Source organism: Phalacrocorax carbo, chromosome 19 (genome assembly GCF_963921805.1).
Source record: "Phalacrocorax carbo chromosome 19, bPhaCar2.1, whole genome shotgun sequence".
NCBI lineage: Eukaryota > Metazoa > Chordata > Aves > Suliformes > Phalacrocoracidae > Phalacrocorax > Phalacrocorax carbo.
The window spans coordinates 5,156,494-5,179,329 of record NC_087531.1 but is presented as its reverse complement, the minus strand read 5'-3'; the positions used below and the strand labels follow the sequence as shown (position 1 = coordinate 5,179,329).

The following is a 22,836-nucleotide window of genomic DNA, read 5'->3' as shown; positions in this document are numbered from 1 at the left end:
CTTGTTGAATTTCATCAGGTTCCTCTTGGCCCAGCCTGTCCAGATCTTGTTGGATGGCAGCACAGCCTTCCGGTGTATCAACCACTCCTCCCAGCTTGGTATCGTCAGCAAACTTGCTGAGGTTACACTCTATCCCTTTGTCCAGGTCATTGATGAATATGTTGAACATGACTGGAGCCAGCACAGACCCCTGGGGAACACTGCTAGTTACAGGCCACCAACCAGACTCTTCCCTTTTCATCGCAACCCTCTGAGCTCTGTTGTTCAGCCAGTTCTCTATCCACCTCAGTGTCCACTCATCTAACTCACACTTCCTTAGCTTGTCTATGAGGATGTTATGGGAGACAGCGTCAAATGCCTTACTGAAGTCGAGATAAACAACATCCACTGCTCTCCCTTCATCTACCCAGCCAGTCATGCCATCATAGAAGGCTATCAAGTTGGTCAAGCATGATTTTCTCTTGGTGAATCCATGTTGACTACTTCTGACAACCTTCTTTTCCTCTACATGTCTGGAGATGACCTCCAGGACGAACTGCGCCATCACCTTTCTGGGGATGGAGGTGAGACTGACTGGCCTATAGTTTCCTGGGTCCTCCTTCTTGCCCTTTTTGAAGACTGGAGTGACATTGGCTACCCTCCAGTCCTTGGGCACCTCTCCTGTCCTCCATGATCTTTCAAAGATGATGGAGAGTGGCTTAGTGACAGCAGCTGCCAGCTCCCTCAGCACTCATGGGTGCATCCCATTGGGGCCCATGGATTTGCGAGGATCCAGATTGACTAGGTGATCTCTAACCCAATCCTCCTCAACCAAGGTAAAGTCCTCCTTTCTCCAGATTTCCTCTCTCACCTCAGGGGCTGAGATGCCTGAGGGCCAGCTTTAGCAGTAAAGACTGAAGCAAAGATGGCATTCAGTAACTCTGCCTTCTCTGCATCCTGCGTTACCAGGGCCCCTTCCTTGTTCAGCAGTGGGCCCACAGTTTCCCCAGTCTTCCTTTTACTGCTGATGTAGTTAAAGAAGCCCTTCTTGTTATCCTTGACGTTCCTTGCCAGATTTAGTTCCGAGTGGGCCTTGGCCTTCCTCATTGCATCTCTGCATACCCCGACAACATTCCTATATTCCTCCCAAGTGGCCAGTCCCTTTTCCCACATACTGTGAACCTCCCTCTTCCATTTTAATTTCTCTAGAAGCTCTTTGCTCCTCCATGCAGGTCTCCTGGCTCCTTAGCTTGACTTCTTCCTCCTAGGGATGTACCGATCTTGAGCTCGGAGGAAGTGGTCCTTGAATATTGACCTGCTCTCTTGGACCCCCCTGCCTTCTAGAGCCCTAGCCCAGGGGATTCCTCCAAGCAGTTCTTTGAAGAGGCCAAAGTTGGCTCTCTTGAAGTCCAGGGTTGTAATCCTACTTGTTGCCCTGCTTCTACCACGCAGGTTTCTGAACTCCACCATCTCATGGTCACTGCAGCCAAGGCTACCCCCAGCTCTCACATCCTCAACCAGCCCTTCCTTGTTTGTTAGTGTAAGGTCCAGCAGCACATCTTGCCTCATTGGCTCCTCCACCACCTGCATCAAAAAGTTATCCTCGATGCTCTGCAGGAACCTCCTGGATCGTGCATGCCTTGCTGTGTTGCTTTTCTAGCAAATATCAGGGTGGTTGAAGTCCCCCTTGATTGTGAGGCTACTTCCAGCTGTCTGTAGAAGGCCTTGTCGACTTCCTCTTCCTTATCTGGTAGCCTGTAGTAAACACCTACAACAGTGTTGCCCATATTTGTCTGCTCCTTAATTTTTACAAGCTCTCGACTTGTTCTTCCTCCACTCCTAGGCATAGCTCAATGCATTCCAGTTGCTCCCTCACATAAAGAGCAACTCCCCCACCTCACCTTGTTGGCCTGTCTTTCCTGAAAAGCCTCTAGCCATCCATGACCACATTCCAGTCATGTGAGCTATCCCACCATGTCTCTGTAATTGCAATCAGATCATGGCCCTGCAACCACACACAGACCTCTCTTTCCTCCTGTTTATTCCCCATGCTGCATGCATGGTGATGCATTGGTGTACAGGCGTTTCAGAAAGGTACTTGAGCACGCAGGTTTCCCTGGAGGGGTGCACAGGGGTCCACTATAGCCATGCACACCTTTGTTACTGCTCTGGTTGGCCTGGCTTATTCCCTGTTGGATGTGATGGCATTAGCATTGCCACTGTGGACCCCGCCCCCCAATCCTTCAGTTTGAAGCCCGCCTCACCAAGTTGGCTAGCCTGCTGCCAAAGATTCCCTTGCCCCTTCTCAACAGGTAGATTCTACCCCTCCCTAGGAAACTATGGTTGCTGGGGAAAGTCCTTCTCGTCATAAAAGCCAAAACCCTCACATCGGCACCAGCATGTAGCCAAGAGTTGACTTGCATTATTTGCCTGTTTCTGGTTGCCCATTGTTTACTTGTGCTTTACAGTGGTGTTGTTGGTTACTGTGCCTTTAAAAGAAAGAAGGGAAGTAGGACTACAGGTAGCGAGTTAAAAAAAGGGGTGGAGGGGAGAAAAAAAAAAACAACCATAATCTCTCCCACCACCACTACCACCACCCCAGGTCCTTAACAGAAATGCAAAATCACCAAAGGCAGTGAAAAATAAGGGGAAAAGTTGGTTGATTTTTCTTTGTGATGTGGGTTCCACATGCGCACACACACACGCATATTGATTTGGAATGGCTTGTGCTGGAAGAACTCTTCGGGCCAAAAAGTCATGTGGCTCTCCACATCCACAACAGAAAGACCTCAGGAAGTAGTGTGCTGGTTTTGGCTGTGAAGGGGTTAATTCTCTTCACTGTGGTGGTTGGGGCCCTTTCCAGCTTCCCCCGCTCTGCCAGGTCAGGCGGGAGGCTGGGAGGGGCAGGGCCACGGCCAGGGCAGCTGACCCCGACTGGCCAATGGGATGTTCATTCCATACCATGTGACACCATGACCAGTATATTAAGGGGGGCAGTTTGTGGCTGGGGGAGGTGCAGCATCGGGTTGGCGGGCGGTGAGCAGCTGCGTCGCGTGCGGTTTGTTTCCACGGTTCATTCCCCTCCCCCCCCCCCCAGGTTTTGCGCCTCTCGTTGCTTTCCTTTCCATTGCATTTTTGTTGTTGTTTTTTTTTTAATTTTAATTATTAAACTGTTCTTATCCCAACCCACGAGCGTTACCCTTCTGATTCTCTCCCCCATCCCACCAGTGGGGGAGAGAGCGAGCGACTGTGTGGGGCTGAGCTGCCGGCTAAACCACGACAGTCTTTTTGGCGCCCAATGTGGGGCTCAAGGGTTAGAGATAATAACAGCTGCTGGTCACAGCACCATGTTGTCCTTTTTGCAGTTGGTGTTAAAGATTGGTGTTGGTTTGTTTAGTCTGCTGTGTTCTGCTGTGATTAGTAACGTTTTGCCTATGGGATTTGTTATGCAAACACTGCTTTTCAGCTTTATCAGGTATTTGGGGTTTTTGCTGAAACCTTAACTGTACTTTGGATACCACCTTGTTGAGGCAATTAGCAATTATACCTCCTCCTCTGAGAGATTTTATATGGAGGAAATACAGAATGGTATCTTTGCAACTTTGTTCTGTGATGTCTCAGCCTCTATTACAACAACCTTTCTGTATCTTGAACATCCGTGGGTGGTTAAGGTGCACTTATTGTTAGTTTCTGGGCATGTTGTTTTGGTTTTGACTAAGCAATTTAAGAATATCACCCAGAGATCTGCCCCAAGGCTTGATAGTTACGAGTGGCAGGGCATTTGGGATAGCATGGGCAAATACCTAGGGCAGTGGGCACCCCCAGTGTTTTGGAGTTTCACCCCTGAAGAAGTGCAGAGTCTTGAAAAACTAGTAGAATATTTGGAGAAAGTATGTTGCTACGCTGGGAACCGCAGACAGACACAGATAACTATATGATGGGGCCTGGCCCATGCATACCGAGCCCTGCTCAACAGTATTTAGTGCTCTCAAGGGGAAGAGAAGGTCTCTGGATTGAAAGGCAAAGTGACAGGCACTGTGGCCACTCAAACCCCCAGGACAAGCATTGTGACTACTCAAACCCCCATGACAAGTACTGGAGCTGACTCAGAGAATCAAACCATGCAAGTATCAGTCGCCCCGATACACAAGACAAAATATTGGAAGCGGATGTCAACTCATGTAGAACGGGATGATGAAAAAGCAGGGCCGTCACGGGGAGAGGAGGAAGAAGTCATAAATGAAATAGAGACCACCTGATCCCTGTCCTTGAGCGAGTTGCAAGATATGCAGAAAGATTTCAGCCGTCATTCAGGTGAGCACATTGTCATCTGGATGCTCTGATGCTGGGATAATCGGGCCAGTAGCCTGGAACTAGAGGGAAAAGAAGCCAAACAACTGGGATCCCTTTCTGGGGAAGGGGGCGTTGACAAAGCAATTGGAAAAAGAACACAAGCCCTCAGCCTCTGGAGGCGACTACTGTCTGGAGTGAACGAAGGTATCCCTTAAAAGAAGATGTTACATATCGCCCAGGAAAATGGACAACCATGGAGAAAGGCATCCAGTATCTAAGGGAATTAGCTGTGCTTGAGGTGATTTATGGTGACCTGGACGATCAACGGTCATCCAAAGATCCAGATGAAGCCGAGTGCACACGACCCATGTGGTGGAAGTTTGTACGGAGCACACCATCTTCGCATGCAAAGTCATTGGCAGTAATGTCCTGGAAAGATGATGAAACACCAATGGTGGTGGAGGTGATTGATAGACTCCGGGATTATGAAACAAATATCTCTTCCTCGCTTGTCTCTGCTGTTGAGAAACTATCCCAAGAGGTCCAGCAACTCAAAGAAGATATGTCCTACTCCCCACCTCGACAGAGTAGTATCTCAGCTGTTAGGAATAAGCGTCGATTGGCTCAAAGGAGAGGATACGCACCACGGGCCACCCTATGGTTCTACCTGCGTGACCACAGAGAGGACATGATGAGGTGGGATGGCAAGCCTACTTCGACCCTACAGGCACAAGTACATGAACTGCAAGGAAGAACAGTCACTCAGGGAGGCTCTTCCAGGAAAGCTGCTGCTCCAGTTTCCAGTGAGCAAGCCCCCAGACAGAGGAGTAGAAGCGCTGATTTTATTTCTACGTTTACTAGAGGGACTCCTGATTCACATTTACAGGAAGTGAGTTGTGACTGCCATGATCAGGACTAGAGGGGCCCTGCCTCCAGCCGGGTGGAGGAAAGGGATAACCGGGCTTACTGGACTGTGTGGATCCGATGGCCTGGCACGTCCGACCCACAGGAGTATAAAGCTTTAGTGGACACCGGCGCACAGTGCACCTTAATGCCATCAAAGTATATAGGGGCAGAACCCATCAGCATTGCTGGAGTGACAGGGGGATCCCAAGAGCTAACTGTATTGGAGGCCGAAGTGAGCCTAACTGGGAATGAGTGGCAGAAGCACCCCATTGTGACTGGCCCAGAGGCTCCGTGCATCCTTGGCATAGACTACCTCAGGTGAGAGTATTTCAAGGACCCAAAAGGGTACAGGTGGGCTTTTGGCGTAGCTGCCTTGGAGACGGAGGAAACTGAACAGCTGTCTACCTTGCCCGGTCTCTCGAAGGACCCTTCTGTTGTGGGGTTGTTGAAGGTCGAGGAACAACAGGTGCCAATCGCCACCACAACAGTGCACCGGCGGCAATATCGCACCTACCAAGACTCTCTGATCCCCATCCATGAGCTCATTCACCAACTGAGGAGCCAAGGAGTCATCAGTAAGACCCACTCACCCTTTAACAGTCCCATATGGCCAGTCTGGAAGTCTAATGGAGAGTGGAGGCTAACAGTAGACTATTGTGGCCTGAATGAAGTCACTCCACCGTTGAGTGCTGCTGTGCCATTCATGCTAGAACTTCAATACGAACTGGAGTCAAAGGCAGCCAAGTGGTATGCCACAACTGATACTGCTAATGCATTCTTCTCAGTCCCTCTGGCAGCAGAGTGCAGGCCACAGTTTGCTTTCACATGGAGGAGCGTCCAGTACACCTGGAATCAACTGCCCCAGGGGTGGAAACACAGTCCTACCATTTGCCATGGACTGATTCAGACTGTACTAGAACAGGGAGAAGCTCCAGAACACCTTCAATACATTGATGACATCATTGTGTGGGGCAACACAGCAGAAGAAGTTTTTTAGAAAGGAGAGAAAATAGTCCCAATCCTTTCTGAAGGCTGGTTTTGCCATAAAACAAAGTAAGGTGAAGGGACCCGCACAAGAGATCCAGTTCTTGGGAATCAAATGGCAAGATGGACGTCGTCAGATCCCAATGGATGTGATCAACAAAATAGCAGCCATGTATCCACCAACTAGCAAAAAAGAAACACAAGCTCTCTTGGGCGTTGTGGATATTTGGAGAATGCATATTCCAAATTACAGTCTGATCGTAAGCCCTCTCTATCAAGTGACCTGGAAAAAGAATGATTTCAAATGGGGCCCTGAGCAACGACAAGCCTTTGAACAGATTAAACAGGAGATAGTTCATGCAGTAGCTCTTGGGCCAGTCCAGGCAGGACAAGATATAAAAAATATGCTCTACACTACAGCCGGGGAGAATGCTCCTACGTGGAGCCTCTGGCAGAAAGCACCAGGGGAGACCCGGGGTCGACCCCTAGGGTTTTGGAGTCGGGGGTACAGAGGGTCCGAAGCCCGCTCTACTCCAACTGAAAAAGAGATATTGGCAGCATATGAAGGGGTCCGAGCTGCTTCAGAAGTGGTTGGTACTGAGGCACAGTTGCTCCTGGCACCCCGACTGCCAGTGCTGGGCTGGATGTTCAAAGGAAAGGTCCCCTCTACACACCATGCAACTGATGCTATTTGGAGTAAATGGGTTGCACTGATCACCCAGCGGCCTCGAGTAGGAAACCCCAGTCGCCCAGGAATCTTGGAAGTGATTATGGACTGGCCAGAAGGCAAAGATTTTGGATTATCACCAGAGGAGGAGGTGACACGTGCTGAAGAAGCCCCACTTTATAACAAACTGCCAGAAGATGAAAAGCAGTATGCCCTGTTCACTGATGGGTCCTGTCGCCTTGTGGGAAAGCACCGGAGATGGAAGGCTGCTGTATGGAGTCCTACACGACAAGTAGCAGAAACTGCTGAAGGAGAAGGTGAATCGAGCCAGTTTGCAGAGGTAAAGGCCATCCAGCTGGCCTTAGACATTGCTGAATGGGAAAAGTGGCCAGTGCTCTATCTCTATACTGACTCCTGGATGGTGGCAAATGCCCTGTGGGGCTGGCTGCAGCAGTGGAAGCAAAGCAACTGGCAATGCAGAGGCAAACCCATCTGGGCTGTCACATTGTGGCAAGATATTGCTGCCCAGGTAGAGAAACTGGTTGTGAAAGTACATCATGTGGCTGCTCACGTCCCCAAGAGTCGGGCCACTGAAGAACATCGGAACAACCAGCAGGTGGATCAGGCTGCTGAGATTGAAGTGGCTGAGGTGGATCTGGACTGGCAGCATAAGGGTGAACTATTTCTAGCTCGATGGGCCCATGACACCTCAGGCCATCAAGGAAGAGATGCAACATACAGGTGGGCTTGTGATCGAGGGGTGGACTTGACCATGGACGCTAGTGCACAGGCTATCCACGAATGAGAAATGTGTGCTGCAATCAAGCAAGTGATGCGAGTAAAGCCTCTGTGGTATGGGGGACGATGGCTGAAAGATAAATATGGGGAGGCCTGGCAAATTGACTATATCACACTCCCATAAACCTGTCAAGGCAAGTACCATGTGATTACAATGGTAGAAACAACGACTGGCTCGCTGGAAACATATCCTTTGCCCCATGCCACTGCCCAGAACACTATCCTGGGTCTCAAAAAACAAGTTCTGTGGCAACATGGCACCCCAGAGAGAATTGAGTCAGACAACGGGACTCATTTCCGAAATAACCTCATAGACAGCTGGGCCAAAGAGCATGGCATTGAGTGGGTGTATCACATCCCCTATCAGGCACCAGCCTCTGGGAAAATTGAACGGTACAATGGACTGTTAACAATGGGGGGTGGGACATTCAGGCACTGGGATACACATTTAGCAAAAGCCACGTGGTTAGTCAACACGAGGGGATCTGCTAATCGAGCTGGCCCTGCCCAGTCAGAAATCCTACATACTGTGGAAGGGGATAGAGTCCCTGTAGTGCACACAAAAAGTATGCTGGGCAAAACAGTCTGGGTTCTTCCTGCCTCAGGCAAAGGCAAACCCATTCATGGGATTGCTTTTGCTCGAGGACCTGGGTGCACTTGGTGGGTGATGCGGGAGGATGGAGAAATCCGATGTGTGCCTCAAGGGGATTTGATTTTGGGCGAAAACAGTCAATGAACTGAATGGCACAATGAGAACTGCTATATAACATTGTGTGTCACCTCTGTGTTGTATCAATGATATCAGAGTACGAGCCTCCCAACCCATGGACGATCGACTGTGAAACAAGCAAGGTGCAGCAGTGATGGAACGATGACTGACTCGGTATGCAGCAACCCAACGCCACACACACCATCTCTCCCACCCTGAAAGACTGATGCGACAGATGGAGCCCAGAGCCATGGACTGGGTGAACTCAATGGACATTTTAATGGACATTTTACGAGGAAGGTCCATGTACTAAGGGAACGATGTCTGTGTATTATGTTAAATGATGGGAAGGGGAGGGGTGGTGGTTGGTACGGTTGTATTGCATCATATGTGACCTGGGCATGGTGTAAATGGTATGGATTAAGGGGTGGAGAATGTGCTGGTTTTGGCTGAGAAGGGGTTAATTCTCCTCACTGTGGTGCCTGTGGGGGTTGAGGCCCTTTCCAGCTTTACGGGCGTGCCACGTCGGGCGGGAAGCTGGGAGGGGCGGGGCCATGGTGGGGGCAGCTGACCCCGACTGGCCAATGGGATGGCCATTCCATACCATGTGACACCATGACTAGTATATTAAGGGGGGCAGTTTGTGGCTTGGGGAGGTGCAACATCGGGTCAGTGGGTGGTGAGCGGCTGTGTTGTGTGCAGTTTGTTTCGGTGGTTCGTCCCCCTCCCCCCTCCCCCCCCCCCGTTTTTCGCGCCTGTCGTTGTTCTACTTTCCATTGCATTTTTGTTGTTTTTTATTTCTTTATTTTAATTATTAAACTGTTCTTATCTCAACCCATGAGTTTTACCCTTCTGATTCTCTCCCCATCCCACCAGTAGGGGAGTGAGTGAGTGACTGTGTAGGGCTGAGTTGCTGGCTAAACCACGACCGGTAGTAACTGTAGGTCAAGCATATTTTTGAAGTTTGAATTTTTGAAAATTTCTGAAGTGCACAATAGAAGCACATCTCATCTGTAGAGGTTTAACAAATTAAATAATGTATGGAAAATGTCCACCAATGGGCAAAACATTTTTTTCTTACACCATACTCAATTTTTATTGCATTCATTATAGACTATGTTGATATTTTGAACATTTCTCATCAAGTCTTACTACTTTTAAAGAGAAGCATTTAATGAGTGAAATCTTGTGGGATTTCTGTCTGGGGACATGGGATTTCTCTGAATTATAGTTGTTTGTAATGAGGTATGTATCTTTAAAGTGTTGATGATTAATGGTTAATGCAAACTGTATGATATGATTAAGTTCTTATTTTTCTCTTTTAAATCCTGAGGTTTCTGTCCTTCATTTACTCAGACTTTTACTCAGTCATTTATGCAGGCTTATTGCTTGTTTCTACAATAATGAACTTTCTCTTAATTTCTTTTTTTAAAGGAGTGAGTTCCTTCCTCCATCAGATATAATGGAAATAAGCACATTAAACTTTTATCAAATTGTATTCTGAACTAAGATTTCATATCTATTTTTAATCCCTGAATGTTTTGGAACACTTAAGAAATTTGTAGTCTGCAGGTCAATGATATGTACTTGAAATAAATCCCATTTCTGATGGGAGGAATCAAAATTTAGATTTCCCAGTGTATCTTGTCATCATCTCTGCAGAACTCGACTGACTTGTTCATGTTTCTTTTGTTTAATCACCATTTTATATAGGAGAGAGAGAAAAGGGAACAGATAACCTTTATGTATGTTGCTTTTTAGGACATGGTGTTCAGTTCACTAATGCAGCTTATAGTTTGGAACTGAAACAAGTTGTAACACAAACTTATGACTTGGAAGTTTTAAACGGAGTTTAGTCTCTCAAATTTGTTCGAAGGGTGCATAAAATAGGCTTCTGGGGAAAGAAAAGGTTATTAAAGTGTTTTATTTCTGTTTCTTTCATGTAGTGATGCCTTTGACATCCAGTATGGTGTAGTTGTCATCCGCCTAAAAGAGGGCTTAGACATATCTCACCTTCAGGGACAAGGTAAGATCTATTTTGCTTCCTCTGGCAAATAGCTGTTCTTTAAACACCACTTTCTGAAGATGTTAAATGAAATGGCTTCAAGCTTCATCAGGGGAGGTTTAGACTGGGTATTAAGATTAATTTCTTTACTGAGAGACTGGTCAGACACTGGAACAAGCTGCCCAGAGAGATGGTAGAGTCGCCATCCCTGGAGGTATTTAAAAGACACATAGACGTGGCAATTCAGGGCATGGTTTAGGTGACATGGTAGTGTTAGGTTGACGATTGGACTTGATGATCCTAGAGGTCTTTTCCAACCTTAATGATTCTATGATTCTAACAAAAACCCAAAACCACTCTTTTCATAGGAAAAAAATCAATGAAATTAATAAGCCTGTGTGGTGGGTTGACCTTGGCTAGCTGCCAGGTGCCCAACAAGGTGCTCTTTAACTCTCCCTCCTCAACAGGACAGGGGGAGAAAATACAAAGAAAAGCTTGTGGGCTGAGATAAAGACAGGTAGCTCACTCAGCAATTATTGTCATGGGCAAAACAGACTCGACTTGGGGAAGATTAATTTAATTTATTACCAAGTAATAACAGAGTAGGATAACATTAAATGAGAACAAATCTACGAACACCTTCCCCCCGCTCCTACCTTCTTCCCAGGCTCAACTTCACTCCCAAATCTTCTACCTCCTTCCCCCAAGGGGCACATGGGGGATGGGGAATGGGGGTTGCAGTCAGTTCCTAACTCTTTGCAACTGACGCTCCTTCTTCCTCATACTCTTCCCCTGCTCCAGCGTGGGGTCCCTCCCATGGGATACAGTCCTTCATGAACTACTCCAATGTACGTCCTTCCCATGAGCTGCAGTTCTTCACAAACTGATGCAGCATGGGTCCTTTCCGCAGGGTGCAGTCCTTCAGGAATGGACTGCTCCAGCGTGGGTCCCCCATGGGGCCACAGGCCCTGCCTGAAAGTGTGCTCCTGCATGGGCTCCTTTCCACAGGCTGCAGTTCCTGCTAGGAGCCTGCTCCAGCATGGGCTCTCCACAGGCTGCAGCTTCCTTCAGAGCACATCCACCTGCTCTGGTGTGGGGTCCTCCACAGGCTGCAGGTGGACACCTGCTCCACCATTAACCTCCATGGACTGCAGGGGGACAGCCTGCTCCACCATGGTCTTCACCACAGGCTGCAGGAAAATCTCTGCTCTGGTGCCTGGACCTCCTCCTCCTCCTCCTTCTTCACTGACCTTGGTGTCTGCATAGTTGTGTCTCTCACATATTCTTATTTCTCTCCCTCAGCTGCTTTTTCACAGCATTTTTTACCCTTTCTTAAATATGTTATCACAGAGGCTCTACCACCATCTCTGACTGGCTCAGCTTCGGCCATTGGCTGGTCCGACTTGGAGCTGGCTGGAACTGGCTCTGTCTGACATGGGGGCAGCTTCTGGTGTCTTCTATCAGAAGCCACCATTGCAGCCTCCCTGCTACCAAAAACCTTGCCACAGAAACACAATACAGCCTGACATCCATAAGACGTATACCCTATGATGTTCAGCAACAGAACTTGGTTTTATATATATACAACTATCTGTATTTGTAAGCTGTATGTACTTGCTTTCAAAGACTTAATATGTTACTGAAACAAAGTAAAGAGGCTACCAAATTGATATCAAGTACTTAAGACCCAAGTCTATAAATTAAAAAAAAAAATTTAGCAAAAGTTGCATGATCCAATAACACTATGTTAGGAGCTGAGAACAGCAGGAGCCATGGTATCCACCCAGCAAAAAGCTGTGCCCTCAGTATCCCTCGCGGCCCCTCCAACTGCAAGAACTGATGCAGCCACCCAAACAGAGCTTTCAAGGGAACATGCAGCCATCCAGGTCCTGGGCTGCAGGGCATGCCTGAGTTTCAGGTCAGTATCTGATGGCAGCAGTGAACTCACCTGTGGGAGTTGCACCCCAATATAGGAGTTGCTCAGCCTGATGACAGAGCTTCAGGAAGAGGTGTCCAGGCTGAGGAGTATCAGGGAGTCAGAGGAGACTGGCTGGTAGAATGGTACTCTACCATCCCTGAGAAAGATGCACCAGCCAACCATGGCACAAGAGACAAAGGAGCCCCTACCCCCTCACCACCAGGCAGAAGGAGGAGACCCAGGAGACAGGGGAGAATGGAAGCAGGTTACTGCTCGGGGCAGCAGGCAAATCCACTCTCAGCCTGCCTCACTTTCCCAGGTGCCCGTACACAACAGGTATGAGGCCCTGGAATTGGGTGGGCAGGCAACTGATGATGTGGACAAAGGTCCTTCTGGGATGGAAGGGTCATCTAGGCAGCCTACCCCCTGCATCACAACCACTCATGTTAAGAAAAAAAGGATAGTTGTCATAGGTGACTCCTTTCTGAGGGGAACGGAGGGTCCGATATGCTGACCGGACCCAACCCACAGGGAAGTCTGCTGCCTCCCTGGGGGCCAGGGTAAGAGATGTCACTAGAAAACTCCCTAGTCTGGTATGGTCCTCACACTATTACCCACTATTGGTTCTTCATGTCGGCAGAGAAGAGGTAGCAAAGAGAAGTCCAAAGGTAATCAAAAGGGATTTCAGAGCCTTGGGGTGGTTGGTTGCAGGTTCAGGCACTCAGGTAGTATTTTCTTCGATCCTTTCAGTAGCAGGGAAGAATATTGAATGGAACAGGCAGACCCAGCTGATCAACACGTGGCTCCAAGGCTGGTGTCATCGGCAGAACTTTGGGTTTTTTGATCATGGGATGGTCTATTCATCACCAAGTCTACTGACATCCGATGGGACGCACCTTTTTCAGAAGGGAAAAAGGGTTCTTGCTCAGGAGTTAGCAGGGCTGACTGACAGAGCTTTAAACTAGATTGGAAGGGGGAAAGGGACAATACCAGGCTAGTCAGTGATGAGCAGCAGGATGGCACGCCAAAGTTCGAGGAGCTGCGTGCTAGTGAGATTCTTCAGACTGCTCCACGTGGCGATGGGCACAATGAACCACACTTGAAGTGTTTCTACACAAATGCACGCAGCATGAGGAACAAGCAAGAGGCGCTAGAAGCCTTGGCCCAGTCCCAGAGATATGACATCATTGGCATAAGTGAATCCTGGTGGGATGAGTCCTGTGACTGGTGTGCCACGATGAATGGTTACAGGCTCTTCAGGAGGGATAGGCAGGGCAGGTAAGGTGGGGGGAGGGTGTGGCACTGTATGTAGTGGGGGAGCTGGAATGCAGAGCTTGCAGTTGGCAATGGCACAGTTGAGAGCCTCTGGGTAAGGATTAAGGGACAGACAAATAAAGTGGATGTTGTCATGGGAGTCTACTATAGGCCACCCAGCCAGGAGGATGACACCAATGAGTTATTCTTTAAGGAACTAAGGGATGCCTCTAAGTCATCTGCCCTTCTCCTTATGGGGGACTTCAACTTGCCAGATGTCAACTGGGAATACCACACAGCTGGTACAAACAGGTCCAGAAGATTCCTAAACCATCTGGACAATAACTTCTTGGTACAGGTACTAAAAGGAACCGACCAGGAAAGGTGCCTTCCTCGACTTGTTGCTTATTAACAGAGAGGGTCTTGCGGGGGAAGTGCCGATTGGTGGCTGCCTTGGCCACAGCAACCATGAAGCAGTCAAGTTTAAAATCTATGGTAACAGGAGGAAAACTGCCAGCAAGACCTCAACTGTGGATATGAGGAGAATAGGCTTCAGGTTGCTCAGGGAATTGCTTGGTAAGGTCCCCTGGGAAAAAGCTTTTGAAGGTGCTAGGGTCCATCAGTGCTGGTCACTATTTAAGTACCACCTCCTAAGAGCGCAGGAGCAGGCAATTCCAAAATGTAGGAAGTCAAGCAGGCGAGGAAGAAGGCCAGCTTGGCTGAGCAGGGACCTTCTAGAAATAAGGTGAAAAAAGAAAGTATATGGCCAGTGGAAGCAACGTCAGGTGACATGGGAGGACTACAGAGATGCTGTTCCCCACTGCAGGGAGAAAATACATGCGTCCAAAGCTCAGTTAGAGTTGAAGCTGGCCAGTACTGTGAAGGACAATAAGAAGGGCTTTTTAAAATATGTTAGTGGCAAAAGGCAGTCCAGAAATAACATTGGCCTGTTACTTGATAAGCATGGTCACCTCACAATCAGGGACATAGACAAGGCAGAGGTGTTTAATGTTTTCTTTGCCTTAGTCTTCAACACCGATGGTGGGCTCTGGGGGTCCCAGAGCCCTGGGCTAGAGAACCATGACTATGGGAATGATAAACTCCCAACCAACCCTGAACTAGTGCAGGACTTGCTGCTCCAGCTAGATCCCTATAAGTCAATGGGGCCTGATGGGATTCATCTGAGGGTACTTAAAGAGCTGGCTGACATCATAGTGAGACCTGTCTTAATGATTTTTCAATGCTTTTGGGAATCTGGAGAGGTCCCAGCTGACTGGAAGCTGGCAAACATAGTCCCAGTCTTCAAGAAGGGCAAAAAGGATGACCCTGTGTCATGGTTTAGCTGGCAGCTCAACCCCACACAGTCACTCGCTCACTCCCCCACCGGTAGATGGGGGAGAGAATCAGAAGGGTAACGCTCGTGGGTTGGGATAAGAACAGTTTAATAATTAAAATTAAAAGAAACAACAACAGAAATGCAATGTAAAGGAGAACAATGAGAGGCGCAAAGCCCCGGGGGAGGGGGGAAGGGAGGGGAGAGGGGGAACGAACTGCCGAAACGAACCGCATGCACCGCAGCTGCCCGCCGCCCGCCGACCCAACGATGCGCGCTCCCGAGCTGCCACTGCCCCCCCTCAATATACTGGTCATGGTGTGACATGGTATGGAATGAACCTGCCATTGGCCAGTCGGGGTCAGCCGCCCCCACCATGGCCCTGCCCCTCCCAGCCCCCCTCCCGCCACGCGGCAGAGCGTGGGAAGCTGGAAAGGTAGCCGACCCCCACAGTGAGGAGAATTAACCCCTTCTCAGCCAAAACCAGCACACCCCGGTAACTACAGGCCTGTCAGTCTCACTTCTGTGCCTGGCAAAATTATGGAGAAGATTATTCTGGGAGTTATTGAAAAACACCTGAAAGACAACGCAGTGATTAGTCCCAGCCATTATGCGTTCATGAGGGGAAAGCTCTGTTTCACAAACTTAATTCCCTTCTATGACAAGGTCACCCACTGAGTTGACCAAGGAAATGCAGTCAACATGATCTTTTTGGATTTCAGTAAAGCTTTCAATACTGTCACTCACAGTAGCCTCCCAGACAAAATGTCCAGCATACAGCTGGATAAACACATAATGCAGTGGGGGAGCAATTGGCTGATGGGTCGAACTCAAAGGGTCATAGTAAATGGGGTTACATCGGGCTGGTGGCCAGTCACTAGTGGGGTTCCGCAGGGATCCATCTTGGGGCTGGTACTCTTTAATGTCTTCATAAATTACTTGGATGCAGGACTGGAAGGAACATTAAGTAAGTGTGCCGATGACACAAAATTGGGAGGAGCTGTTGACACTCTTGAGGGCAGAGAGGCCCTGCAGAGGGATCTGGACGGACTGGAGAGTTGGGCAGTCACCAACCATATGAAGTTTAACAAGGGCAAGTGCCAGATTTTACACCTGGGGCACGGCAACCCTGGATGTACGTACAGACTGGGGAATGAGAGGCTGGAGAGCAGCTCTGCAGAGAGGGACCTGGGGGTTCTCATTGATGGCAAGTTGAACATGAGCCAACAGTGTGCCCTGGCAGCCAAGAGGCCTAACCATGCCCTGGGGTGCATCAAGCACTGTATTGCTAGCCGGTCAAGGGAGGTGATTGTTCTGCTCTGTCCTGGTGCGGCCTCACCTCGAGTACTGTGTGCAGTTTTGGGTGCCACAGTACATTAAGGATATAAAGCTACTAGTGAGTGTCCAGAGGAGGGCTATGAATTTAGTGAAGGATTTAGAGGGGAAGCCGTATGAGGAGCAGCTAAAGTCACTTGGTTTATTCAGCCTGGAGAAGAGGAGACTGAGGGGAGACTTTACTGAGGTCTACAGCTTCCTGACAAGGGGGGGAGGAGGAGGGGCAGGTGCTGACCTCTTCTCTGTGGTGACCAATGACAGGACCAAAGGGAATGTCAGGAAGGTGTGCCAGAGGAGGTTTAAGTTGAACATTAGGAAAAGGTTCTTCACCCAGAGGGTGGTGGAGCACTGGAACAGGCTCCCCGGGGAGGTAGTCACGGCACCAAGCCTGACAATATTCAAGAAGCACTTGGACAATGCCCTCAGAGATATGGTGTAAATTTGGGTTTGTCCTGTGCAGGGACAGAAGTTGGACTTGATGATCCTTGTGGGTCCCTTCCAACTCAGGACATTCTATGATTCTGTGATTCTCTGTTATGTATTTTCCCCCCTCACCTCAGCAGCTTAGAGACCTCAACAGCAGTCTGTCGTAAATTTGGAAAGAGTTTGTATTTTCAACGGAGAAGATTTGTTTTTACTTTCTAGGTAGTTGTCTTAAGCCAACTACCATAATTTTAGGTTAATTTTGAGCAGAATCATGAAGGAAGCCTGTGAACTTTGTTGGCAACTGTCTACTGAATTGATAATGTCTAATTTGTTTGTAGCCTGCTCCATGCACTGTGGCTACAATGAGGAAGACTGATTGTGACATGCAACTCATGCTTTGTAGGTGGAAAGAGGAGATGGCTCTTCCTTTACTGGAAATATACAAGGGTGTTATGAAATAGAGGGAGGCAGAGAACTTGTTGCTGTGTGCAAGAGGTCAAAGCAGTATGAGAAAACCAGCAAGGTGTGGCCTGTTGTTCACACAGGACACTGCTGAGAAGACTGGGAAAGCATAACTCCAAGGTGTCAGGAAAGTCTTAATAGTATCCACTGAGGTCTGTGTTGAGTTTGCTTCAACTCAACCATCAAGTAGTCCAACTGAGGCCAAGCCTGGAATAAAACTTGGTGGTCTGGGCCATGGCTGGGGCCTTGTCTAAGGATCATCTTCCACTTGGGTTTAAGGTTTATATTTTTTCTCCTTTTGCATGGAAAATGTTGCACCAATCCAACCCACCAGATATTTTTAAACAAAAAACAGGGTCTTAATGTCAGATAGAATTAGTACTGTGACTCTGTTAATATAATAGCAGAGAATGTGAAACCTTTACCATACATTTAATACTTAAAGCATCTTGTCAGCAGTAGGGTTCCATTAGCAACTGTGCTGGTTTTGGCTGGGATAGACTTAATTCTCGTCACTGTAGCGCCTGTAGTAGTCAGGGACCTTTCCAGCTTCCCAAGCTCTGCCATGTGGGCAAGAGGCCAGGAGGGGCGGGGCCACAGCCAAGCAGCTGACCCAAACCGGCTAATAGGGTATTCATTCCATACCATGTGATGCCATGACCAGTATATTAACTGGGGCAGTTGGCATGCAGGGGAGGTGGTGGTGGCTTGGGGACTGGTGGCGGCGGCTTGGCAGATGGCTGTGTCATGTGCTGTTTTGGTTGTTCATTAACCCTTCCACCCTGCTGCGGGTTTTGTGCCTCTCTCGTTATTCTCCTTTTCATTGCATTATCATTGTTGTTGTTGTTATTCTTATATTTTAATTATTAAAGTGTTTTATCTCAACCCACAAGCTTTACCCTTCTGATTCTCTGCCCCATCCTGCTGGTGGGGGAGTGAGCGAGCGGCTGTGTGGGGCTGAGTTGCAGGCTAAACCACAATGGTTTCTTTTGGTGCCCAACGTGGGGCTCAGAGGGTTTGAGAAAATAACAGCTGCTAGTCACAGCACCGTGTTCTCGTTTTGCAGTACGTGTTAAAGATTGGTGTTGGTTTGTTTAGTCTGCTGTGATTAATGATGTTTTGCCTATGAGATTTGTTATGCAAGCACTGGTTTTCAGCTTTATCTGGTATTTGAGATTTGTGCTGGAGCCTTTACTGTACTTTGGATCCCACCTCACTGACGAAATTAGCAATTATACCTCCTCCTCTGAGAGTTTTTATATGGAGGAAATACAGAATAGTATCTTTGCAACTTTGTTCTATGATGTCTCCTCCTTTATTGCAACAACCTTTTTGTATCTTGAAAATCCTTAGGTAGTTAAGATATACTTATTGTTAGTTTTTGGGCATATTGTTTTGGTTTTGGCTAAGGTTAGAAAGCAACTTAAGAATATCACCCAGAGATCTGTCCCAAGGCTTGATAGTTACGAGTGGCAGGGCATGTGGGATAGCATGGGCAAATACCTAGGGCAGTGGGCATCCCCAGTGTTTTGGAGTTTCACCCCTGAACAAGTGCAGAGTCCTGAAAAACTAGTAGAATATTTGGAGGATGTTGTTACCCTCAGAACTCCAGAGAGACACAGATCACTGCAACATGCTGGGGCCTGGCCCATGCATACCGAGCCCTGCTCAACAGTATTCAGTGCTCCCAAGGGGAAGAGAAGGTCTCTCAAACCCCCGTGACAAGCACTGCAGCTACTCCAACCTCGGCGACAAGCACTGCGGCTACTCCAAACTCAGTGACAAGCGTTGCAGCTGAACCAGAGAATCACCCATGCTAGAATCAGTCGCCCCCATACAGAAGAAGAAAACCTGAAAGCAGAAGTCAACTCGTTTAGAAAGGGATGATGAAGACGCAGGGCCATCACAAGGAGAGGAGGAGGAAGAAGTTATAAATGAAATGGAGACTACCTGATCCCTGTCCGTGAGTGAGTTGTGAGATATGCGAAAAGATTTCAGCCGTGGTCTAGGGGAGCAAATTGCCACCTGCCTGCTCCGATGCTGGCATAATGGGGCCAGTAGCCTGGAATTAGAGGGTAAGGAAGCCAAACAAGTGGGATCCCTTTCTGGGGAAGGAGGCATTAACAAAGCAATTGGAAAAGGGAAACAAGCCCTCAGCCTCTGGAGGCGACTCCTGTCCGGAGTGAAGGAAGGTATCCCTTTAAAGAAGATGTTACATATCGCCCAGGAAAATGGACAACTATGGAGAAAGGCATCCAGTATCTAAGGGAATTAGCTGTGCTTGAAGTGATTTATGGAGACCTGGATGATCAACGGTCATCCAAAGACCCAGATGAAGCCGAGTGCACACGACCCATGTGGTGGAAGTTTGTACGGAGCACACCATCTTCGCATGCAATCTCATTGGTAGTGATGTCCTGGAAAGATGACGAGAAACCAACGGTGGCAGAGGTGATTGATAGAATCCGGGATTACGAAACAAATATCTCCTCCTCGCTCGTCTCTGCTGTGGAGAAACTATCTCAAGAGGTCCAGCAACTCAAAGAAGATATGTCCTGCTCCCTACCTCTACAGAGTAGTGTCTCAGCTGTTAGGAATAAGTGTCCTTTGGCTCAAAGCAGGGGATACACACCACGGGCCACCCTATGGTTCTACCTGCATGACCACAGAGAGGACATGATGAGGTGGGATGGCAAGCCTACCTCGACCCTACAGGCACGAGTACGTGAGCTGCAAGGAAGAACAATCACTCAGGGAGGATTTTCCAGGAAAGCTGCTGCTCCAGTTTCCAGTGAGCAAGTACCCAGACAGAGGAGTAGAAGTGCTGATTTTATTTCTGAGCCTAATAGAGACACTTGTGATTCATCTTTATAAGAAGTGAGTGACGAATACTAGGATCAGGACTAGAGGGGCCCTTCCTCCAGCCAGGTGGAGGAAAGGGATAACCAGGCTTACTGGACTGTGTGGATCCGATGGCCTGGCACGTCCGACCCACAGGAGTATAAAGCTTTAGTGGACACTGGTGCACAGTGCACCCTAATGCCATCAAACAGTCCCATATGGCCAGTGCAGAAGTCTAATGGAGAGTGGAGGCTAACAGTAGACTATCGTGGCCTGAATGAAGTTACTGCACTGTTTAGTGCAGCCGTGCCGGACATTGTAGAACTTCAGTATGAACTGGAGTCAAAGGCAGCCAAGCAGTATGCCACAATTGATATCGCTAATGCATTCTTCTCAATCCCTCTGGCAGCAGAGTGCAGGCCACAGTTTGCTTTCACATGGAGGGGCGTCCAGTACACCTGGAATCGACTGCCCCAGGGGTGGAAACACAGTCCTACCATTTGCCATGGACTGATTCAGACTGTACTGGAACAGGGAGAAGCTCCAGAACACCTTCAATACATTGATGACATCATTGTGTGGGGCAACACAGCGGGAGAAGTTTTTGAGAAAGGAGAGAAAATAGTCCCAATCCTTTCTGAAGGCTGGTTTTGCCATAAAACAAAGTAAGGTGAAGGGACCCGCACAAGAGATCCAGTTCTTAGGAATCAAATGGCAAGATGGATGTCGTCCGATCCCAATGGATGTGATCAACAAAATAGCAGCCATGTCTCCACCAACTAGCAAAAAGGAAACACAAGCTTTCTTGGGCATTGTGGGTTTTTGGAGAATGCATATTCCACATTACAGTCTGATCGTAAGCCCTCTCTATCAAGTGACCCGGAAGAAGAATGATTTCAAATGGGGCCCTGAGCAACGACAAGCCTTTGAAGAGATTAAACAGGAGATAGTTCATGCAGTAGGACTTGGGCCAGTCTGGGCAGGATAAGATGTAAAAAATGTGCTCTACACTGCAGCTGGGGAGAATGGCCCTACCTGGAGCCTCTGGCAGAAAGCACCAGGGGAGACTCGAGGTCGACCCCTAGGGTTTTGGAGTCGGGGATGCAGTGGGTCCGAAGCTCGCTCTACTCCAACTGAAAAAGAGATATTGGCAGCGTATGAAGTGGTGCGAGCTGCTTCAGAAGTGGTTGGTACTGAAGCACAGTTGCTCCTGGCACCCCGACTGCCAGTGCTGGGCTGGATGTTCAAAGGAAAGGTCCCCTCTACACACCATGCAACTGATGCTATTTGGAGTAAATGGGTTGCACTGATCACCCAGCAGCCTCGAGTAGGAAACCCCAGTCGCTCAGGAATCTTGGAAGTGATCATGGACTGGCCAGAAGGCAAAGATTTTGGATTATCACCAGAGGAGGAGGTGACACGTGCTGAAGAAGCCCGAATCTATAACAAACTGCCAGAAGATGAGAAGCAGTATGCCCTGTTCACTGATGGGTCCTGTCGCCTTGTGGGAAAGCACCGGAGATGGAAGGCTGCTGTATGGAGTCCTACACGACAAGTAGCAGAAACTGCTGAAGGAGAAGGTGAATCGAGCCAGTTTGCAGAGGTAAAGGCCATCCAGCTGGCCTTAGACATTGCTGAATGGGAAAAGTGGCCAGTGCTCTATCTCTATACTGACTCCTGGATGGTGGCAAATGCCCTGTGGGGCTGGCTACAGCAGTGGAAGCAGAGCAACTGGCAGCGCAGAGGAAAACCCGTCTGGGATGCTGCATTGTGGCAAGATATTGCTGCCCGGGTAGAGAACCTGGTTGTAAAGGTACGTCATGTGGCTGCTCACGTCCCCAAGAGTCGGGCCACTGAAGAACATCGGAACAACCAGCAGGTGGATCAGGCTGCTGAGATTGAAGTGGCTCAGGTAGATATGGACTGGTAACATAAGGCTGAATTGAGAAATTGACTATATCACACTCCCACAAACTCGCCACGGCAAGCGCAATGTGCTTACAATGGTGGAAGCAACTACCGGCTAGCTGAAAACATATCCTGTCTCCCACACCACTGACCGGAACACTAACCTGGGTCTCGAAAAACAAGTCCTGTGGCGACATGGCACCCCAGAGAGAATTGTGTCAGACAACAGGACTCATTTCCGAAATAACCTCATAGACACATAGACACATGGGCCATTGAGTGGGTGTATCACATCCCCTATCACACACCAGCCTCTGGGAAAACTGAACGGTACAATGGACTGTTAAAAACTACACTGAGAGCAATGGGGGGTGGAACATTTAAGCACTGGGATACACATTTAGCAAAAGCCACCTGGCTAGTCAAAAAAAGGGGATCTGCCAATCATGCTGGCCCTGCCCAATTGGAGCTTTTGTGTACTGTGGAAGGGGATAGAGTCCCTGTAGTGCACACAAAAAGTATTCGGGGCAAAACAGTCTGGGTTCTTCCTGCTTCAGGCAAAGGCAAACCCATTCGTGGGATTGCTTTTGCTCGAGGACCTGGGTGCACTTGGTGGGTGATGCGGGAGGATGGAGAATTCCGATGTGTGCCTCAAGGGGATTTGATTTTGGGCTTAAACAACCAATGAACTGGATGGCACAATTTGAACTTCTATATAATATTGTATTTCATCTCTTCTGTGGTTGCTATATGCCATATCAATGATATCATAGTACAAATCTCCCAATTCATGGATGATGAACTTTGATGAAACAAGCAAAGTGCAGCAGTGATGGAACGATGACTGACTTGGTATGCAGCAACCCAACACCACACACACCATCTCTCCCACCCTGAAACACTGATATGCCAGATACGATAGATGCAGCCCGGAGTCATGGACTGGGTGAACTCAATGGACATTTTTATGGATATTTTACGGGGAAGGTCCATAAACTAAGGGAATGATGTCTGTGTA

General features: G+C 48.5%; 1 protein-coding gene across 1 annotated transcript in view; it reads left to right on the top strand.

Moving 5' to 3' along the window:
* The window catches only part of LOC135316455 (solute carrier family 12 member 2-like), a 147,052-nt gene that overhangs the window by 111,058 nt on the left and 13,158 nt on the right, over positions 1 to 22,836 (top strand). Inside the window, exon 19 of the mRNA XM_064469903.1 lies at positions 10,283 to 10,362. Within this exon, the coding sequence (XP_064325973.1) occupies positions 10,283 to 10,362 (80 nt within the window). The remainder of the gene's footprint in view (positions 1 to 10,282; positions 10,363 to 22,836) is intronic.